The following is a 16,508-nucleotide window of genomic DNA, read 5'->3' as shown; positions in this document are numbered from 1 at the left end:
AGGCAGGAACGGGATACTGATTGGGATGTATAGCGGTGCTGACTCGAAGGGCCGAAATGCCTACTGTCTATTGAGCAGTTTTAGAATAAGAAAAATAATTTTAATTCAGGGTCATTAAATAAAGGTGGTGTAAACCTATTCCACTAATTACAGTAGACACAAAAAGCAGAAGTAGCTCAGCAGGATAGGCAGCATCTCTGGATACGGGTCTGAAGAAGGGTCTAGATCCATTCCTTCACCCATTCCTTCTCTCCAGAGATGTTGCCTGCCCCTTTTGAGTTTCTCCAGCTTTTCATGTCTACCTTCTATTTAAACCAGCATCCGCAGTTCTTTCCTCCACAAATTATAATTTCAGCTTTAGTGCATAGGAAGCTTTTGGTTCAATACTGCACTGTACTAAAAACATTATTCCTGTTAAAAGAAAAATACATTTGTTAATCCATCATGTGCATTCACAAAGCTTTTTGTACAGTATTATGCTGTACTCCCCTTCTTACAAAAAATTATACCAAAGTGGACATCATTATTTAAGGTGCAGTAATGTCATAAATGGCCAAAATATATATTGTCAGTGATGTCAGATACCTGAATATCAAAATCAAATGACAACCAATATATACAGTATTGCATACATTCAGGCAAGTTATTGTTGCCATGGGAATATTAGCATTTTATGTGACTACTACACAGACACTGTGTACTGGACATATTCATTAACTGAAGATCAGAAAAGTTATCTTTAGGACAAATAGCACATGCAAAAACTGTTTTACAAAGGAAGGAAGATAATCATTGCTATAGGTAAAGAATTGAAAGTGGATTAGCAGGGATAAAGAGCGGAATGAAAGGCTGTATTAGCTGAAGAAAGTAGAAAACATAAATGGAAGAAACAAAACAATGAAATGTTAAGGTGATCGAGAGTCTTGGAGGAAGTGGAAGACGTTCGACTCTCACCTCCATTGGGGTTGATAAGGTTACAGTGGGTGAGCTGAGACTGCGAGGTCGCCGTATCTGAGGCTCGCTTAAAAGGCTGTTGCTGGCTGCTGTAGTAGATGCACCATCGTCTGCATGCTGGTAGTAAGAAGAAGGAATTAGAAGTACTATCATAAATGCTCTGTATTATTTACGTAAAATCTTAGAAATTACATACAACTCAGATATATCACATGCTATCTATCAATGCAATAAAACAAGTTTTTTTTTGATAACTTGTTGGCTTAAAAAGTCAAGTATTCAGAATTTAATAGACTTAATTTCAAGCAAATTATCAGAAATAAATTTATGAATATTTCAAACTTTGACAGAAAAATAACATTTTTTGACTTTGGGCGTTATAATCAAGGCCAGCATTTATTGCCTACCTCTATTTGCTCTTAATATTATTGCTGTCTAGGCAGTGCAGGCGTTCATACAATGTTTTTGGGTCCAGGATTTTGATCATGCCAAACAGTACTAGTATGCTACAGATTAAATAACTGTTGAAAATCATATTATCACACAAGGATGGCAAACAAAACTACATTTGTTATGAAGCAGTTGAATGCTTTCCTGCATATTTCTATTAAAAGCAAAAGCTGGGGATCCAGGAAAATGTCTTATATTAAAAAAGTTTCTTTTGCATATTGTTCCAATTTGTAAATTATGAATATTGATCAGGACATTTTTGTTTTCAAATGATTACATCCTTAATTTAATCCGAGATTTTGCCCTCAACAGCTAAAAAACATAAGATCATCTGAAGATGCTACTTATGGGCACTTTTATGCTTCGAACAATCACATTGATCAACGAGTGGTACATCCACCCCTCAGTGACCATCCACTGCCGAGCATGCGATAAAAACTGGTTAAAAACTAGTGGTTTAAGCCAACAGAAACCATCAGAAACCAAAGAATTTAACATTTTCTGTTGTGAAGATTTTGCGTCAAATGTTTAAAACAATCTAGAATAGAACAAATAACGAGGTTTTAAATGGAAACATATTGGTTACACACATGGAGCAAAGCACGTTGGCTACTTCTTTACAGTGGTTATGTGCTCACAGATAGCATCATCCACATTACTGGAAGATGCCATCCAGGCAACTATCTTAGAAACATAGAAACATAGAAATTAGGTGCAGGAGTAGGCCATGCACCGCCATTCAATATGATCTTAACACCGGACAATTGTTCTGAACACAAATATAATAGATTAGAAAATTAACTTCCATAGGAGAAGCAGCACAACTCTTGCTGAACCAACCGAGAAGCTCTGCGTAAAGAGAAGGTTTGTTATTCTAGAAGACAGGGGCATCGTTCTGTAGAGCGGTAGGGCAGTCTTCGTACCTGCACAATTGGGCGTGTCCAAGTAGTAGTTCTGTTGTTATGGTTTACATAATAGGAACGTCCCTTTGCATCTTTCCGCTCTTCCCATCCTGGTAGCAAGCCAGGTGTTGTGAGCGTGTAGGCTGCCGCTGACTGCTTGTGCAAGATGATTGAATTTAAGTTAATATGCAAGTTTAAAGTGTATGCTTGTCTATTCAGAGCTGAATGATAGTAAATTAATAGCATTTTGCATATGCCAATAAAACCAAAACTGACATGCATCTCTTTATAGATTCCAAATAAACTAATTTTTGACTTCCAATAATAATCAATTATAATTAAACTTCATTTTATTCATTTATTTCCATAATATTTTCTGATTTCCGAGTTTCTTCTCATCTACAGTTAAAGTATTATGCAAAATAAATTAACTTCCTGTATTTATCACTTTTGATTAAAGATCATACTTGATAGTCTCTTTCCAACATAAACTTGCAAACAAATTAATCCGCATTTGAAAAATACAAAAACTGGCAGGGTACATAAAGTACAGTGAAATAGTTTACCTTTCAAAAACTATTGAGCTCAAAAGAATATTGATAATCACCACTTTAGTATATATCTAGGGTTTGGGATTTTTCTCAATCAAGTGGTTGAAGCTGGCCTAACTTCAAAGTGGCATTGTGCCCAGTAACATCTAAAGTATTAACAATTACTCTGACTCAAAGTTTTTCATGTATTCCATCTTTTTGAGAGTATCTTCAGTTTGAAGCAGCAAAGTGAAATTCCTAACTTAATTCACAGATTTTAATGGAGAAAAACCTCCTACAAATAACTTTTGAACGGGATCATGTTTAGTAATGTTTTACAATTTTCAAAGTGACCAAAAATAAAGGGGCAAAATCTGATTATTTTTCATTTCACAGCAGGTTGGCAATGCGATTACTTTCACCAGAGAAGCAGCCAGGGCAGCCAATATATAAGCAGGTTTTCACACACAATATTTAAGTTACCGGTAATGATCAGCCAAAAGTGAAATTGCATCAAAATGGCAAGCTTTTATTGCAATTCAAACTTTTATATTCATGGGGAACATGGCAGCACAGAGAGAGCCATTGTGTTCATCAAGTCTGGACAGGTTTTGAAAAATCAAATTAATTCCCTCTTCCTATGTTGTCTCATTTTCAAAAGCACATCCAATTCTCTTTTGAAACATGTGGATGAATCAACTTCCAGCACCTTTAGTTGGAAAATTGTGTCATAATAATTCACTGTGCAAATGTATTTCTTATATCCCATTTTCTCTCCCCAATCCACAAAATTGTGCTGTTTACTTCCATTCTTTGTCCACTGGATATCAGCTCTCTCTAAGTAAGAACGTTTCTTCCAATGTATAATGGAAAATACTGATCATTTTGATTGTTTGTAATAAATCTACCCTTAACTAGGCTTGGAAATATTATCAATTTCTCAGCTATCCCAAGTATCCAAAATGTTAACAGCAAAACATATTTTGAAGATCATGAAGTGACCTAAGATGATGAGAATAGAAGAAAAGTTGATAAATTCAGAAAACAAGGTTGGTAAGGCGTGCAGAGATGATGTTTTAAAAAAAAAGAACATTGAAGGCAGCAATCAGTTTCAGAGCTGTGACCTCAAAGGAATGTGATCTCCAAGTAAAAATGAATTTATATGATGTTATAGTGCAAAACGTTAATATTTTGAAGTACCGAGCAAAAAAGGTAGGAGAAATAAAATTTTTGACTGAATGAACAATACAGAAAAGTCCAGAATAACATTAATGAAAGGAAGATAGGTAAAATAGAAAGAAAGGTTGACAAATTGAATATAATTTGTGGATAAGAAGATAATCGGTGAAGAAGTGTTGTTCCATTGTCCTGTTCAGAAATGTACAAAAGGTGTTAGAAACAATACATAAACCCTTGAGTGAGATGAGTGTAGTCAAAGGGTAGAAAGCTGGTGATAATTTCCTTTAGAAATGCACACAAAACTAAATTTGAGGAATGTCGCAAAGTAGTGCTGTCGATACAGCATTTTCCCCATTCACTGCCTAATTGGAAATTTAATCTTTGCCACCTCTGATGAAAAAGCTGCATTGAAACATTTGGTCCTAGTACCTTCAATTGGCATTTCTAGTAAAACAAAAACAAAGCTGCAAGGCAGGCTGATACTCATACAGTTGGATCCAAGGATACAGTTCAGCAGCAAAAAATAATTTCAAAACGCACACCTGAACTGTTCAGATTAAGATGCCATGAAGCAGTCAAATTTAATGGAGGTAAAATTAGCTAATTTAATTGCCACTGTAATGAATAAATTAAATTTACTCTGATCCACTTCCGCATCTGCAATTATTTTACAGCCTTGACAATCATAGTTTAACAAAAGAGAAAGGGTTTAAATTGATACATATGACAATGAAGCTCTAATAACTCTGCCCAGAACTATATTTCCATTCTTACATCTGCAGTGCTGGAAGTCCAAAATGCACCTTATAAAAGAATCCCATTGACATGGATGGAGATGAGATCAAGTGAAAAAAAAAGTACTTGTAAATTTGTTTCATACACAAAGTGGCTACCCCCAAATTGGCCTCTACATAATAAAATTTAATGAGTTGACAGATGACGTCCCTTCCTATGGTACCATGGCATCCATATTGATTATCATTGCTTGGGAATAATGGATATAAATAAGCAGATGTATAATTAAATGAAACCACCTATCAGTAGAGATGATTCCTCATCCATAATCTCCCTATTAGAGATAGATCTCCAAAAATCTTATGTGGAAAACATTGAACATATTTTAAAAAACATCGATGGTAAATGTCAAAAGACAGAGAATCAAATTCTTTTTTTGTTGTTGTGTTTGTTTGTAGATGTAGTTCCTATTGTTGCTCCTCTTTTTTTTTAAATCTGTCTTATTTATTTCAAATCGGTTTGGATAGGTTCAAAGTCCTGTTCTGCACATTGGCGGGGATCAAACAATTTGTGTTGAGATCAAATTATTATCACCTTCCCTGGCCAGTGAGACTGAATGGACACATTCCCATCCATTGGTTTATTCAGAGGCTCCTCTCATCACAAAGTTGTAGAATATACAAACTCAGAATCTCAAAATTGCTACACTGCTTTCTTAATCTTTGCGAATACTTCAATTAAAGTTCTCTTCTTTACAATGCTGAATTTGAAGAATTTTTGTTCCAGCAGCAAGCCCCTATATAATTATTCAAATTCCTTAGCAATGGTTTAGAAATAGCCTTTGAATTACATCATACTCATTCACACTTGATGTAACTAACTGCGATTCAGTTTATTTCCAGTGACCTACATAATCATAGTGATACGTACTGATCAAGACGACAAAAAAAATATGAAAGGCTAAAATAAGGCAAAGGAATGATAAGCAAATAATTTATTCTTAAAAGGGATCCATGTACCAAAACTCAATAACTAGATTATTTAGTAAATGAATAAACTAGACATAATGAATTACCGTGGTTTCATTTTGTTGTTCAATGCCAGTAACAGTTGAAGAACGAGGTCGTCGGGATTGGGTGGTCTGCTGATAAACCATACACTATTTTTAAACTTTACCAAACAAAACTCTGTAGTGCAATAAAAATAGAATGTATTCAAGGCTAAGAGTTCAGCGAGTTGATTACTGTGCTGAGAGTATTTGAAGAATTATTTTAGAATTTATTTCAAGAAAGCAGTTCAAAGAGAGGAAGAAATTTGAAAGCAAAAAAAAATAATCACATTTTGAACAGAGAATGATTTTGTAACTATAGTGTCAAAATAAACACTGCATATATGAAGTTTTCAGCTCAGTGACCCATTGACAACTTTCCATTTAAACTCAAGGGAAACTTGTAAAAAATATGTTCCCTGATATTTGATGCCAATAGAATGCTCGAGTTCACAAACTGAAATTTGAGTGGTGCCACCTGGTCCAAAGTAAGTAATGTAAAGCTCATCAAAACCACCACAATTTAGTATGCGCAGAGGAGAACCAACAAAAATAAACCTACCAAAGCTCTGATGACATTATTAATTACTGCAGAATACTATGTGGCGAAGTTTCTGAAATTGTTTCAAGGTATCAAACAGTTGATCGAGGGGATGGTGAAATATTAACTTGAAAGCAGCAAGCAAATTCTCTGATGTCTATTCTTTGCTCTTTCGCTTTACAAAATAGAACATAATCTACAAGAGCAAACAAAGCTACCAAATGCTACATTGTGCTGAAGCTTTGTTGCAAAAAAAAAAAATTGCAAAAAAGAACAAATATAACCAGAGACTATGTAAAAAGTTTGTGTTTCCTTTGATCATAAATGCCAATCGGTTAGGCATTTCATTTCATTCCCAACTGCAACATTTTACAAATTATTCTGTCTAAGATCAATGCTATGGAAAGTCTTTTTGAGCTCTGTGCTTACTGGCTTTACTGTAGCTTTCTCAATACATAACATTACAAAATAACAATGGCTTCAATACTTATCGAGCACGCCATTAAAACAAAATCTGCAGCCCAGCAGAAATGGTGGAATGCCAGGGGTATTGCTTGAAGATTTCAGGTATCTGCAGTCTAAACCACAATTGACTACATCTTTTGACAACACTACATCATCCAGTTGCTTGGGGTGACTCGCCTGGATCTATTTTTATCGGCCCAGTCGTAACCCACATCAATGTCATTTTTTCCCAAGCCCAGAATGTTAAATCTAATTCACCACTGATCTATACTTGTCTATCCTGCTCCTATTTTTCATCAAATGCTCCCCCCTCAGCAACATGATCCAACAGCATGGTATCAATTTCCATATGTACATAGAAAACTTTTTGCTTTACTTCATCATCAATGTTTTTAAATTGTCAAGATTGTTGGCATGGCCTGCAATAGCAGATGAAGAAATGTTCCCTCCAACTAAAACATTTAACTAAACAATAAACAAATGTTTGGTAGCTGTGGAAGGGCTTGCATAGCATAATCTTCTACAAGGCAAAACCAGGCAGCAGCTCAAGTGACAGCGAGGCATCACTCCCAGATTAACTCAATGCATTCTACACATGCTTCAATAGGGAGAACATTGAAGAGAACTCTTCTTGGGCCCCCATAGCCCCCGACGGTCAGAGGATCCTTCAAGAAGGTTAAACCTTGGAAAGTGTCTGGACCTGATGGTGTACCTGGTTGCGTTTTCAAAACTGGTGCAGACCAACTGGTTGGAATTTTTGCGGACATCTTCAACCTCTCATTACGGAGGTCAGAGGTTCCCATCTGCTTTAAAAGGGCATCAATAACATGGGTGCCCAAGAAGAGCACGGTGACGTGCCTCAATGACCACCAACCGATGGCACTAACGTCCTTGGTGATGAAATACTTTGAGAGGTTGGTTATGGCGCAAATCAACTCCTACCTCAACAAGAACGTGGACCCACTACAATTTGCCTACTGCCACAGTATATCGATGGAAGATGTGATCTCGTTGGCTCTCCCATCTGAACTGGACCACTTGGAAAATAAAAACACATATGCCAGGCTGTTGTTCATCGACTGCAGCATGTCGTTCGATACCACCATCTTCTTCAAACTTGTTACCTACCACAGGGAACAGAGATCTTCCCTGCAAGACCGACCTTTTTTGTCGGGTCAGGTTATCGTTCTCAACGAGGAGCCTCTCCAACAGAAAGAGACCGGGGACTCTGGTGCTGACGACTCACCGTCATTGGTATGGCCGAATGGCGGTGGAGGAGCAACACTGCTGCTGCTGCTGCTGCCCCGACCTCCGGAGAGTCGAGGCTTCAACTGCAGGTTTGGTGGACGGCGGCACGGGAGCCCGCGGGTCAAGACCGCTTCTCAGGGCTTGCTCACTTCTCCTGCCCGAGTTGCGGGGTTGAAGAGCTCTGGAGCGGGGCCTGACATGACCGCCCCGCGCGGCTTGGAATACTGCGAGCGCACGCCGGGGGACACCAAGACCTCCAATTCCATCTTTAAAAGTCGTCGATGACACCACTTTTTTGGGGGGGGGGGGGGAGAGTGCAGTGGAGAGAGTTTTTTTGGGTCACAGTAATGTGATGGGTGTAAATTATGTTGTGTCTTGGTCTATTTTGTTTGACTATATGGCTGCAGGAGTTTGGACCTCAAGGGGTCATGACAATTAAATTGTATGGTGTATCTTGTATCGAAGCATGTCGTTTGATACCTCATCTTCTTCAAACTTGTTACCTAGCACAGGGAACAGAGATTTCTTCAAGATCCCTTTGCACAGGTTTCTCTACTTCCTCATCAACAGAACAGAATTGGTATGAAATGGCAGCAACACTTCCTCCTCGATAACCATCAGCACGGACCTCAAGGCTCTTTGCTCAGCCTCCTGCTCTAATTAATGACTGTGTAGCCCGACACAGTTCCAATTCCATCTTTAAAGTCGTCGATGACACCACTTTTGTTGGACGAGTTATGGGTAATGGTGAGTCAGACTATAAGAGGGAGATCGATCATCTGATTGAATGGTGCCAGAACAACAACCTTACTCTCAGCACCAGAAAGACCAAGGAGCAGCTTGTTGGCTTTAAAAGAGGTAGGCTGAGGATTCACAAAGCTGTCTTCGTCGACGCCTTGGGGGTGGAGAAAGTCAACAACTTCAAGTTTCTGGGCAAGCATATGTCTGAAGATTGTCCTGGAGCCAGCACATTGATATAATCATAAAAAAAGCCCATCAATGCTTCTACTTCCTTAGACTATCGACGAATAGTTACTTGAACTTCCACAGGTGTATGGTAGTGTGCATATTGATTGGTTGCATCACAGCCTGGGTCAGCAACTGAAACATCCAGGAATGAAGGAAGTTTCACGAAGTGGCAAACATTGCCTGGTTCATCACAGTTACTGACCTCCCCGCCATTGAAGGGATATACAGGAAGCATGGCCTAAAAAAAGGCATCAAGGACCCACACCACGCTGGCCATGCACTCATTTCACTCCTGCCATCTGGAACAATGTAGTGAAGTCTGAAAACTATAATATCCAGGTGCTAGAGCAGCTTGTACCCAGCAACCATCAGGCTGCTTAACACTCTGAACTCCAACTCAACCCTGAACTACCTTGTTTGCACTCGGGACTTGGCTTTATTTCGTCTGCACTATGTTGTCATTTTTGTTTTATGTATTGAACTTTTTGTTGTTTAGAGTCATAGAGTCTTGCAGCATGGAAACAGGCCCTTTGGCCCAACTTGCCTACACCGGCCTACATGCTCCATCTACACTAGTCACGCCTGCCTGCATTTGGCCCATATCCCTCTAAACCTGTCTTATCCATGTACCTGTCCAAATGTTTCTTAAATGTTGTGATAGCACGTGCCTCAACTACCTCCGACTAAAGCTCGTTCCATACAGCTCGATTATTATAGATGTTACAGAAAACATAGAAAAATAGGTGCAGTAGTAGGCCATACGGACCTTCGAGCCAGCACTGCCATTCAATATGATCATGGCTGATTATCTAAAATCATTACTTCGTTCCTGCTTTTTCCTCATATCCCTTGATTCCTTTAACACTAAGAGCTAAATCTAACTCTCTCTTGAAAATTAGCTTTCAGTTCAGTCTGAAGAAGGGTCTCGTCAAAACATTACCCATTATTTTTCTCCAGAGATGTTGCCTGACCCGCTGAGTTACTGCAGCATTTTGTGCCAATCTCTGGAGTAAACCCCTGACAGTCTACTACCTGCTTGTTCAGCAATCTCAATGATTGGACACCTGGCATCATTAGTGCACTGCCCTCAATACGTGTGGACTTGCTCTATGCGGATCTGTCCATTTGCACAGTCAGTAGGGTATTAATGGGCTTGTGAGCTGGCTGTGGAGCAGGAGTTAGGATCGGGATCACCAGGAGTCAGGGACATGGCGGGGTTTACGGCAAGAGCTGGGGTCTGGACAGGCAGACGGTGTCTGAAGTGTGGGTCATGGTTTGGAATGCTTGTATTTATTCAGCCTCTTTGACAAGCCGAAACTCACTGGGTTCTGTCTGTTTCCCTCATTCACCAAGGTTCATTTCAGTGTAACATTTAAAAATAAGTGAAATTTAAAAAAAGTTGGTGTAATGTATGCAACATCCATAGTCCCAAAAATCCGCACGTCCAATACCACCTAAATCCTGAGGATGAAATTAAGAGCGTTTCGTTGCAATCACTGAAGCCATCATTCGAACCTGGACTTAGTGCATGTAAATCTATTTGGGACTCAACTGAAATGATGAAAAGTGCTGCGGTTCAAAATTTGTCTGTTAGCTAAATAAAAGCTGCCAAAACAAAACACAGTGCCTTAAGAATCAATATCCTGAGATCTTCAATTCTACCTGAAATGGGAGACAAATAATGATCAAAATATCATTCTTGATATAGTCCTCAACCCACACAGCTAATATTCCATCACACCAAGTAACAGATTTGCAACATTGTGCAGTCGTCTGTTTACCTGAAAGAGAAAGAGCCAAAAGCTTGTAAAGTTTTTATGCCAATAACTCAGAGTCATATGTCAAGTGCATTGACAAACCCATGAGCACTAAAGGCAAGAAAAGTGGGGAAGAAACAAGGTTAATGTTTCAGGTTAATAACCTACTTTACTCTTCCTACAGATGCTGCCTCAATTGAATAAGCATTTGCAACTGTGTCCAGTAGTGTCTGCATGAGTTTGGTTTAGATTTATTCACTTTCTTGGAGAAGATGGGGGTGAAAGAATGTCAACGCAAAGTGAGAAATTGCAAGAAAGTAAGGTTCGCAGAGAAGTCTCGAAATTTAAAGTAATGAACAAAGAGGCACACAAGAAAAAAAAATGATATAAACGTATTTACCATTGAGGCTTGAACTTCATCTTCAATACCATCTGTTACACTATAGGAACGTATCCTTGTAAGAGATTCACTCTGAGAAATGTAAGAAGGAATATGAACTAGGTTAATATAAGATTTTTTTTTAAGAATCACAATATTGCTTTAGCACTGTATTTTTGCCTTGCAGGACCCAAATCTGTAACCTCTAGCCCCCAAATGCAAAAGGGAAACAACTGCTGAAGAACACAGATAGTGTTCTATCTCTCTCTACCCAATCTGGTCACACATTATTGTTATTTCGTCATCAGTTGCACATGCTCTGAAACCTATCCACAACACTGGGGAAGCACCTTCACCACATAGAGTGTACAATCAATTTCTCAAAGAAAAAGAGTAAATACTCGGAGAGACATGTGTTTTTTTGCCTTCCTTCACGAGGAGAAGATGCGCTGTGAAGGATGTTTGTGTAAATTGTGTTGTGTCTTGGGTCTTTTTCGTTTTGTATGTATGACTGTAGAAACGACATTTCGTTTGGACCTTAACGGGATCCAAACGACAAATAAATTGTATTGTATTGTATTGTTCACATCGAGTGAATTTATAGGATGTGGGTTTAAAAAAAATTTCATTATATTACATTTATCATTGCAAATATAGAACCAAAAGACAGGGAGATGGTTGTTTGATCCATACACATATAACAACAATTGAAAACATTAGACAATAATAGGCAATAGACAATAGGTGCAGGAGGAGGCCATTCGGCCCTTTAAGCCAGCACCGCCATTCATTGTGATCATGGCTGATCATCCACAATCAGTACCCTGTTCCTGCCTTCTCCCCATATCCCCTGACTCTGCTATCTTTAAGAGCTCTATCAAACTCTCTCTTGAAAGCATCCAGAGAATCGGCATCCACTGCCTTCTGTGGCAGAGAATTCCACAGATTCACAACTCTCTGGGTGAAAAAGTTTTTCCCCATCTCCGTTCTAAATGGTCTAAAACATCATCGTTCTAAAACATCTTCAAATTTGATCTTAATTCTTTGGGGGAATTCAGGGGAGTGTTTGTATAAGTTACCTAAAACTTACACACCTCACAAGCCCTTCAACTATTTAATATCTTTCAGTTTCTGGGCCCCTGTTCACTCATCTTTACCATGGATATCCAGTTCCTCTACATCCCCATCTCCCACTAGGATGGGCTCAAGGCCCCATTTCTTCCTGGAGCAAAGACCCAACCAATTTTCCTCAATTAACACTCTCCACCGCATAGGGGAACTTGTTCTCACCCTCAACAACTTCTGTTTTGACTCTTCTAATTATCTCCAAGTTAAAGGTGCAGCGATGGGCACTTGCATAGGCCCCAATTACGCCTGCATTTTTGTTGGTTATATCGACCAGTCCTTATTCCGGAAATATGCTGGTACAATCCCCCAACTCTTTCCCCGCTACATCGATGACAATATCAGGGCTACCTCCTGCACCCAACTTATGGACTCCATTCCCAGAGTGAGGCCACATGCAAATTGAGGAAACAGCACCTCATATTTCGCTTGGGTAGCTTACAACCCAGCAGTACGAACGTTGAATTCTCTAATTTTAGGCAACTTAAACAAACACTCCACTGTCCACGCTCTCTATTAAAGGTCACTTCACCGGTTCTACAGTTTCCAATGATGTATCTCTCTTGAGATCACGCTGTTCCGAACCACCTTGCCTGATGTCATCTGCTGCCAGCCCTGATTTGTCCTGGGCTGGCAGCAGGACACCTGTCCTTTTCTTGCTTCCAGTTCCTCCCCCCTACAATAAGTCTGAAGAAGGGTCCCAACCCAAAACATCACCTATCCATTTTCTCCAGAGATGTTGCCTGACCTGCTGAGTTACTCCAGGATTTTGTGTCTATCTTTGATATAAATCAGCATCTCCAGTTCATTTTTAATCAATACAATAAATAATTTGTCGATAAGTGTGATGTGATAGATTTGGACAGCTATTTATTTATCTATTTATTTATTTATTTGTTTGATTCTTTATTTCGAACAGAATAAAAAGCAAGTGTGAAACAGCATACAAAACAAAACAAAAATATTTATAAAGTGTCATAAACAATATCTATAAATAAATGAAATCATATGTGTCCGAAAAGGAGCAGGAAGAAGCCAAAGCTTATTAATTCCTAACCCTTATTCAACTGCTTATAATTATCTTATACAAATTTAGCAGCTATATGTACACCCTATGTACACCAATGGACATAACTCCATTGCTGAAATATAAATACTCACTGGATGTGGACCATGTTCTTCCCCATTTAACTCTGAAGCAACTTGCAATCGCCTGTTTAGTTCATCAGAGAGGTCAGGCAGGCTGCTCTCTGATGCAATTGGTGGAGTGGAAGGAGGGGGTAAAGGTTGGAAAAGTTGATCACCATCGAGAAAAGATTCTTCAGAGATGGTTTCCCATGGCTATACAATAAAACATACAAACATTGCTTTGTTATGCCAAATAGCATTCATAGTAGACTTTAGTAGACAACATAATCATAAACACTGTTTTTTAAAGTCATAGTCACTTAATTCATTCATGCAGAGTCACACTAGATTTAAAAACAAATCCTCAAAATAATATCTGAAGAATGGTCTTGACCCGAAATGTCACCTTTTCCTTCACTCCATAGATGCTGCCTCACCTGCTGAGTTTCTCCAGCATTTTTATCTACCTCAAAATAATGCAGTGGGTAAACATGGGTTTCATCTTTAATTCAGTTCCTCACCACATCTATGATGAGCTGAGGAAAGGTGTGAAGCTCCATCACTGTGACCCAGAAATTGGGTGGAAGTGTGGCTGGGGAAGAAGAATAATCAGGCAACCTTATTCCAGCCTAGTACACCTAGAATAGCTTCAAGAGGGAATTTTTTAAATCACTGAGGATCTCTTGTATTTTTTGTTCTGCTGATGAGCGGTATTTATTTCTGGCATGGTATAATTTCACGATGGCCCCCACCGATTTTCTAAATCAGCCTCAATCTATTGGCTTTGTCAACTTATGTGATAAGGACACCTCTGCAATTCTCTCTTTGCCCAGTCATACTCAGGTACTGTAGATCAGCCACATTTCGATACAATGAATCCCTCTGGTAGGTACACCCAGGATGTTTGAACAAGGACCATTTTGTAATGCTTAATGCTGTAATGCTTGTAATGCTTTGTAAAGTCTGAAGAAGAGTCTCGACCCGAAACGTCACCCGTTCCTTATTTCCAGAGATGCTGCCTTTCCCGCTATGTCTATCCACTTTGTAAAGCTGTTTTGTGGTATATTGAGAAAAGCCACATAATTGTCTTTCTTAACTCTAGCTTTACTGAACAGCTATTTATTTCTGATTTTAAGTGTTGCATATTTAGATAAACAGTATGTAGCAGAGATTAAATCTGAATCAGTTTCGACCTCTTGGAAGGAACAATGAGTCACGCAACTCACAGGCTTACTCTGATAACTTGATGATTTTATCTAATATACACATTACTAAACTCACTCCAGAAAATAAACATTCAATCCACACTGATAATTCAGTATAATACAAAATAATTGCACCACTCATTAGAATGCTATTTTTGGTATGAGCAAAGCCCCTCAAATGATTTCAGAGATCTCACATGATTATTTGAAAAACAACAATATTTTCCATTGATCATGGTCAATATTTATATTTCAAACAACATCAGTGTGTATTGTGCCAAGCCTTGAACCTTGTGTTCTCATTTCCTGCCTTCCAGCAAAGACTAGATTTCACTGACTTTTATGTAAAAGGACATAAAAATACTTGATTAATGCACGAATGATCTCTTTCTTTTTTGCTGTTCAGCTTTTTTGCTGGTGCATTCATTGCATTAAAAAAATACATGAAGCTGATTAGAAACAGACTTGATATAATGATTACCTGGAAGTCAATGTGATAGCAACACAAAATATTGAAAAGGGATGCACAAAATATGGCAGTCGTAATACTTAACCGGAATTATCCATAACCCCCTTGTTGCTGATTTATTATTCAATGTAAAAGTAATATTTAGAAGATTTAGTTTAATTCACATTTAAACAAGATAAAGTTTCTTTTAAACATAAAAATAGAACTTAATTATAATGGGCATTTCCAAATATGGTCAGCCTGTAATGCTATTTTGAACACTATCTCTTGTTACAACTCATTTGAACATTTTTCAACAATATAATCTCACACAATTAATTTTCCTTTGTCTTGTATTCGTTGGTAAGTGAATGGTTGGGGCAGAACATACCCAGACTTATTTTCGATTAATGCCATTAAATCAGCCTTTCAAAAACACGGTAAATAACGAGAACAGTTAATATCCGAAGAACGGATTGTACTACAAAGAAAAACTATTCTTGGATTTCTTACGTCGCCGCCGTCCCGATTATCAGTGGTCTCCAAGTCTTCGCTAATGTGCCGGCGTGACCGAAACACTCGGTGGGCTTCTTGCTGGATGTGCCGAATGTTGCTGTCTGATTCATTTTCCACATCTCTGCAAAATATTGAGAATAAGTTCTCATGTAACCAACACTAATTCACCACTCGGACACAATGGACTGCAGATGCTGGTTAATACAAAAAAGACACAAAGTGTTGGGGTTATTTCTGTTGGCCAGTCAACATCTCAGGAGAACATGTCCATTGGAGATCGTGAACTTTCTTCAGACTCTTCTTCTTTTGAAAGGTTCCCGACTCGAAAGCGGTCACAGTGGCGCAGCAGTAGAGTTGCTGCCTTACAGCGAATGCAGCAACGGAGACCCAGGTTCGATTCTGGCTGCATGTGCTGTCTATACGGAGTTTATACATTCTCCCCGTGACCTGCATGGGTTTTCGCCGAAATCTTCGGTTAAAGTGCAGGTGGTCAGCGTGTACCCGGTGGGCCGAAGGGCCTACTTCCGCACTGTATCTCTAAACCAAACTAAACTATCCATGTTCTCCAGAGATGATGCCTGACCCATTGAATTACTCCAGGATTTGGTGTCTAATTCACCATGCACAAGGTATGAGATGAGAAGAACTTTTTTCACACAGAGAGTGGTGAATCTCTGGAACTCCCTGCCACAGAGGGTAGTTGAGGCCAGTTCATTGGCTATATTTAAGAGGGAGTTAGATATGGCCCTTGTGGCTAAGGGGATCAGGGGGTATGGAGAGAAGGCAGGTATGGGATACTGAGTTGGATGATCAGCCATGATCATATTGAATGGCGGTGCAGGCTCGAAGGGCCGAATGGCCTACTCCTGCACCTAATTTCTATGTTTCTATGTTTCTATGTATCAAAAAGCAATGGCACAGATTTGGGA

General features: G+C 38.9%; 1 protein-coding gene across 12 annotated transcripts in view; it reads right to left on the bottom strand.

The window, feature by feature from the left end:
* Positions 1–16,508, bottom strand: part of nedd4l (NEDD4 like E3 ubiquitin protein ligase) — a 391,568-nt gene that overhangs the window by 64,867 nt on the left and 310,193 nt on the right. For 6 of the 12 annotated variants that reach the window (XM_055665427.1, XM_055665064.1, XM_055665492.1 and 3 more), the window contains 6 exons: positions 15,577–15,700; positions 13,444–13,623; positions 11,179–11,250; positions 5,826–5,894; positions 2,328–2,462; positions 955–1,071 (listed from right to left, as the gene is read on the bottom strand). In XM_055665427.1, coding sequence (XP_055521402.1) covers positions 955–1,071; positions 2,328–2,462; positions 5,826–5,894; positions 11,179–11,250; positions 13,444–13,623; positions 15,577–15,700 — 697 coding nt within the window. The remainder of the gene's footprint in view (positions 1–954; positions 1,072–2,327; positions 2,463–5,825; positions 5,895–11,178; positions 11,251–13,443; positions 13,624–15,576; positions 15,701–16,508) is intronic. The other 6 variants (XM_055665728.1, XM_055665128.1, XM_055665191.1 and 3 more) reach the window with 5 other exon arrangements.

Source organism: Leucoraja erinacea, chromosome 1 (assembly GCF_028641065.1).
Source record: "Leucoraja erinacea ecotype New England chromosome 1, Leri_hhj_1, whole genome shotgun sequence".
Taxonomy (NCBI): domain Eukaryota; kingdom Metazoa; phylum Chordata; class Chondrichthyes; order Rajiformes; family Rajidae; genus Leucoraja; species Leucoraja erinaceus.
This window is presented reverse-complemented; position numbering and strand designations above follow the sequence as displayed.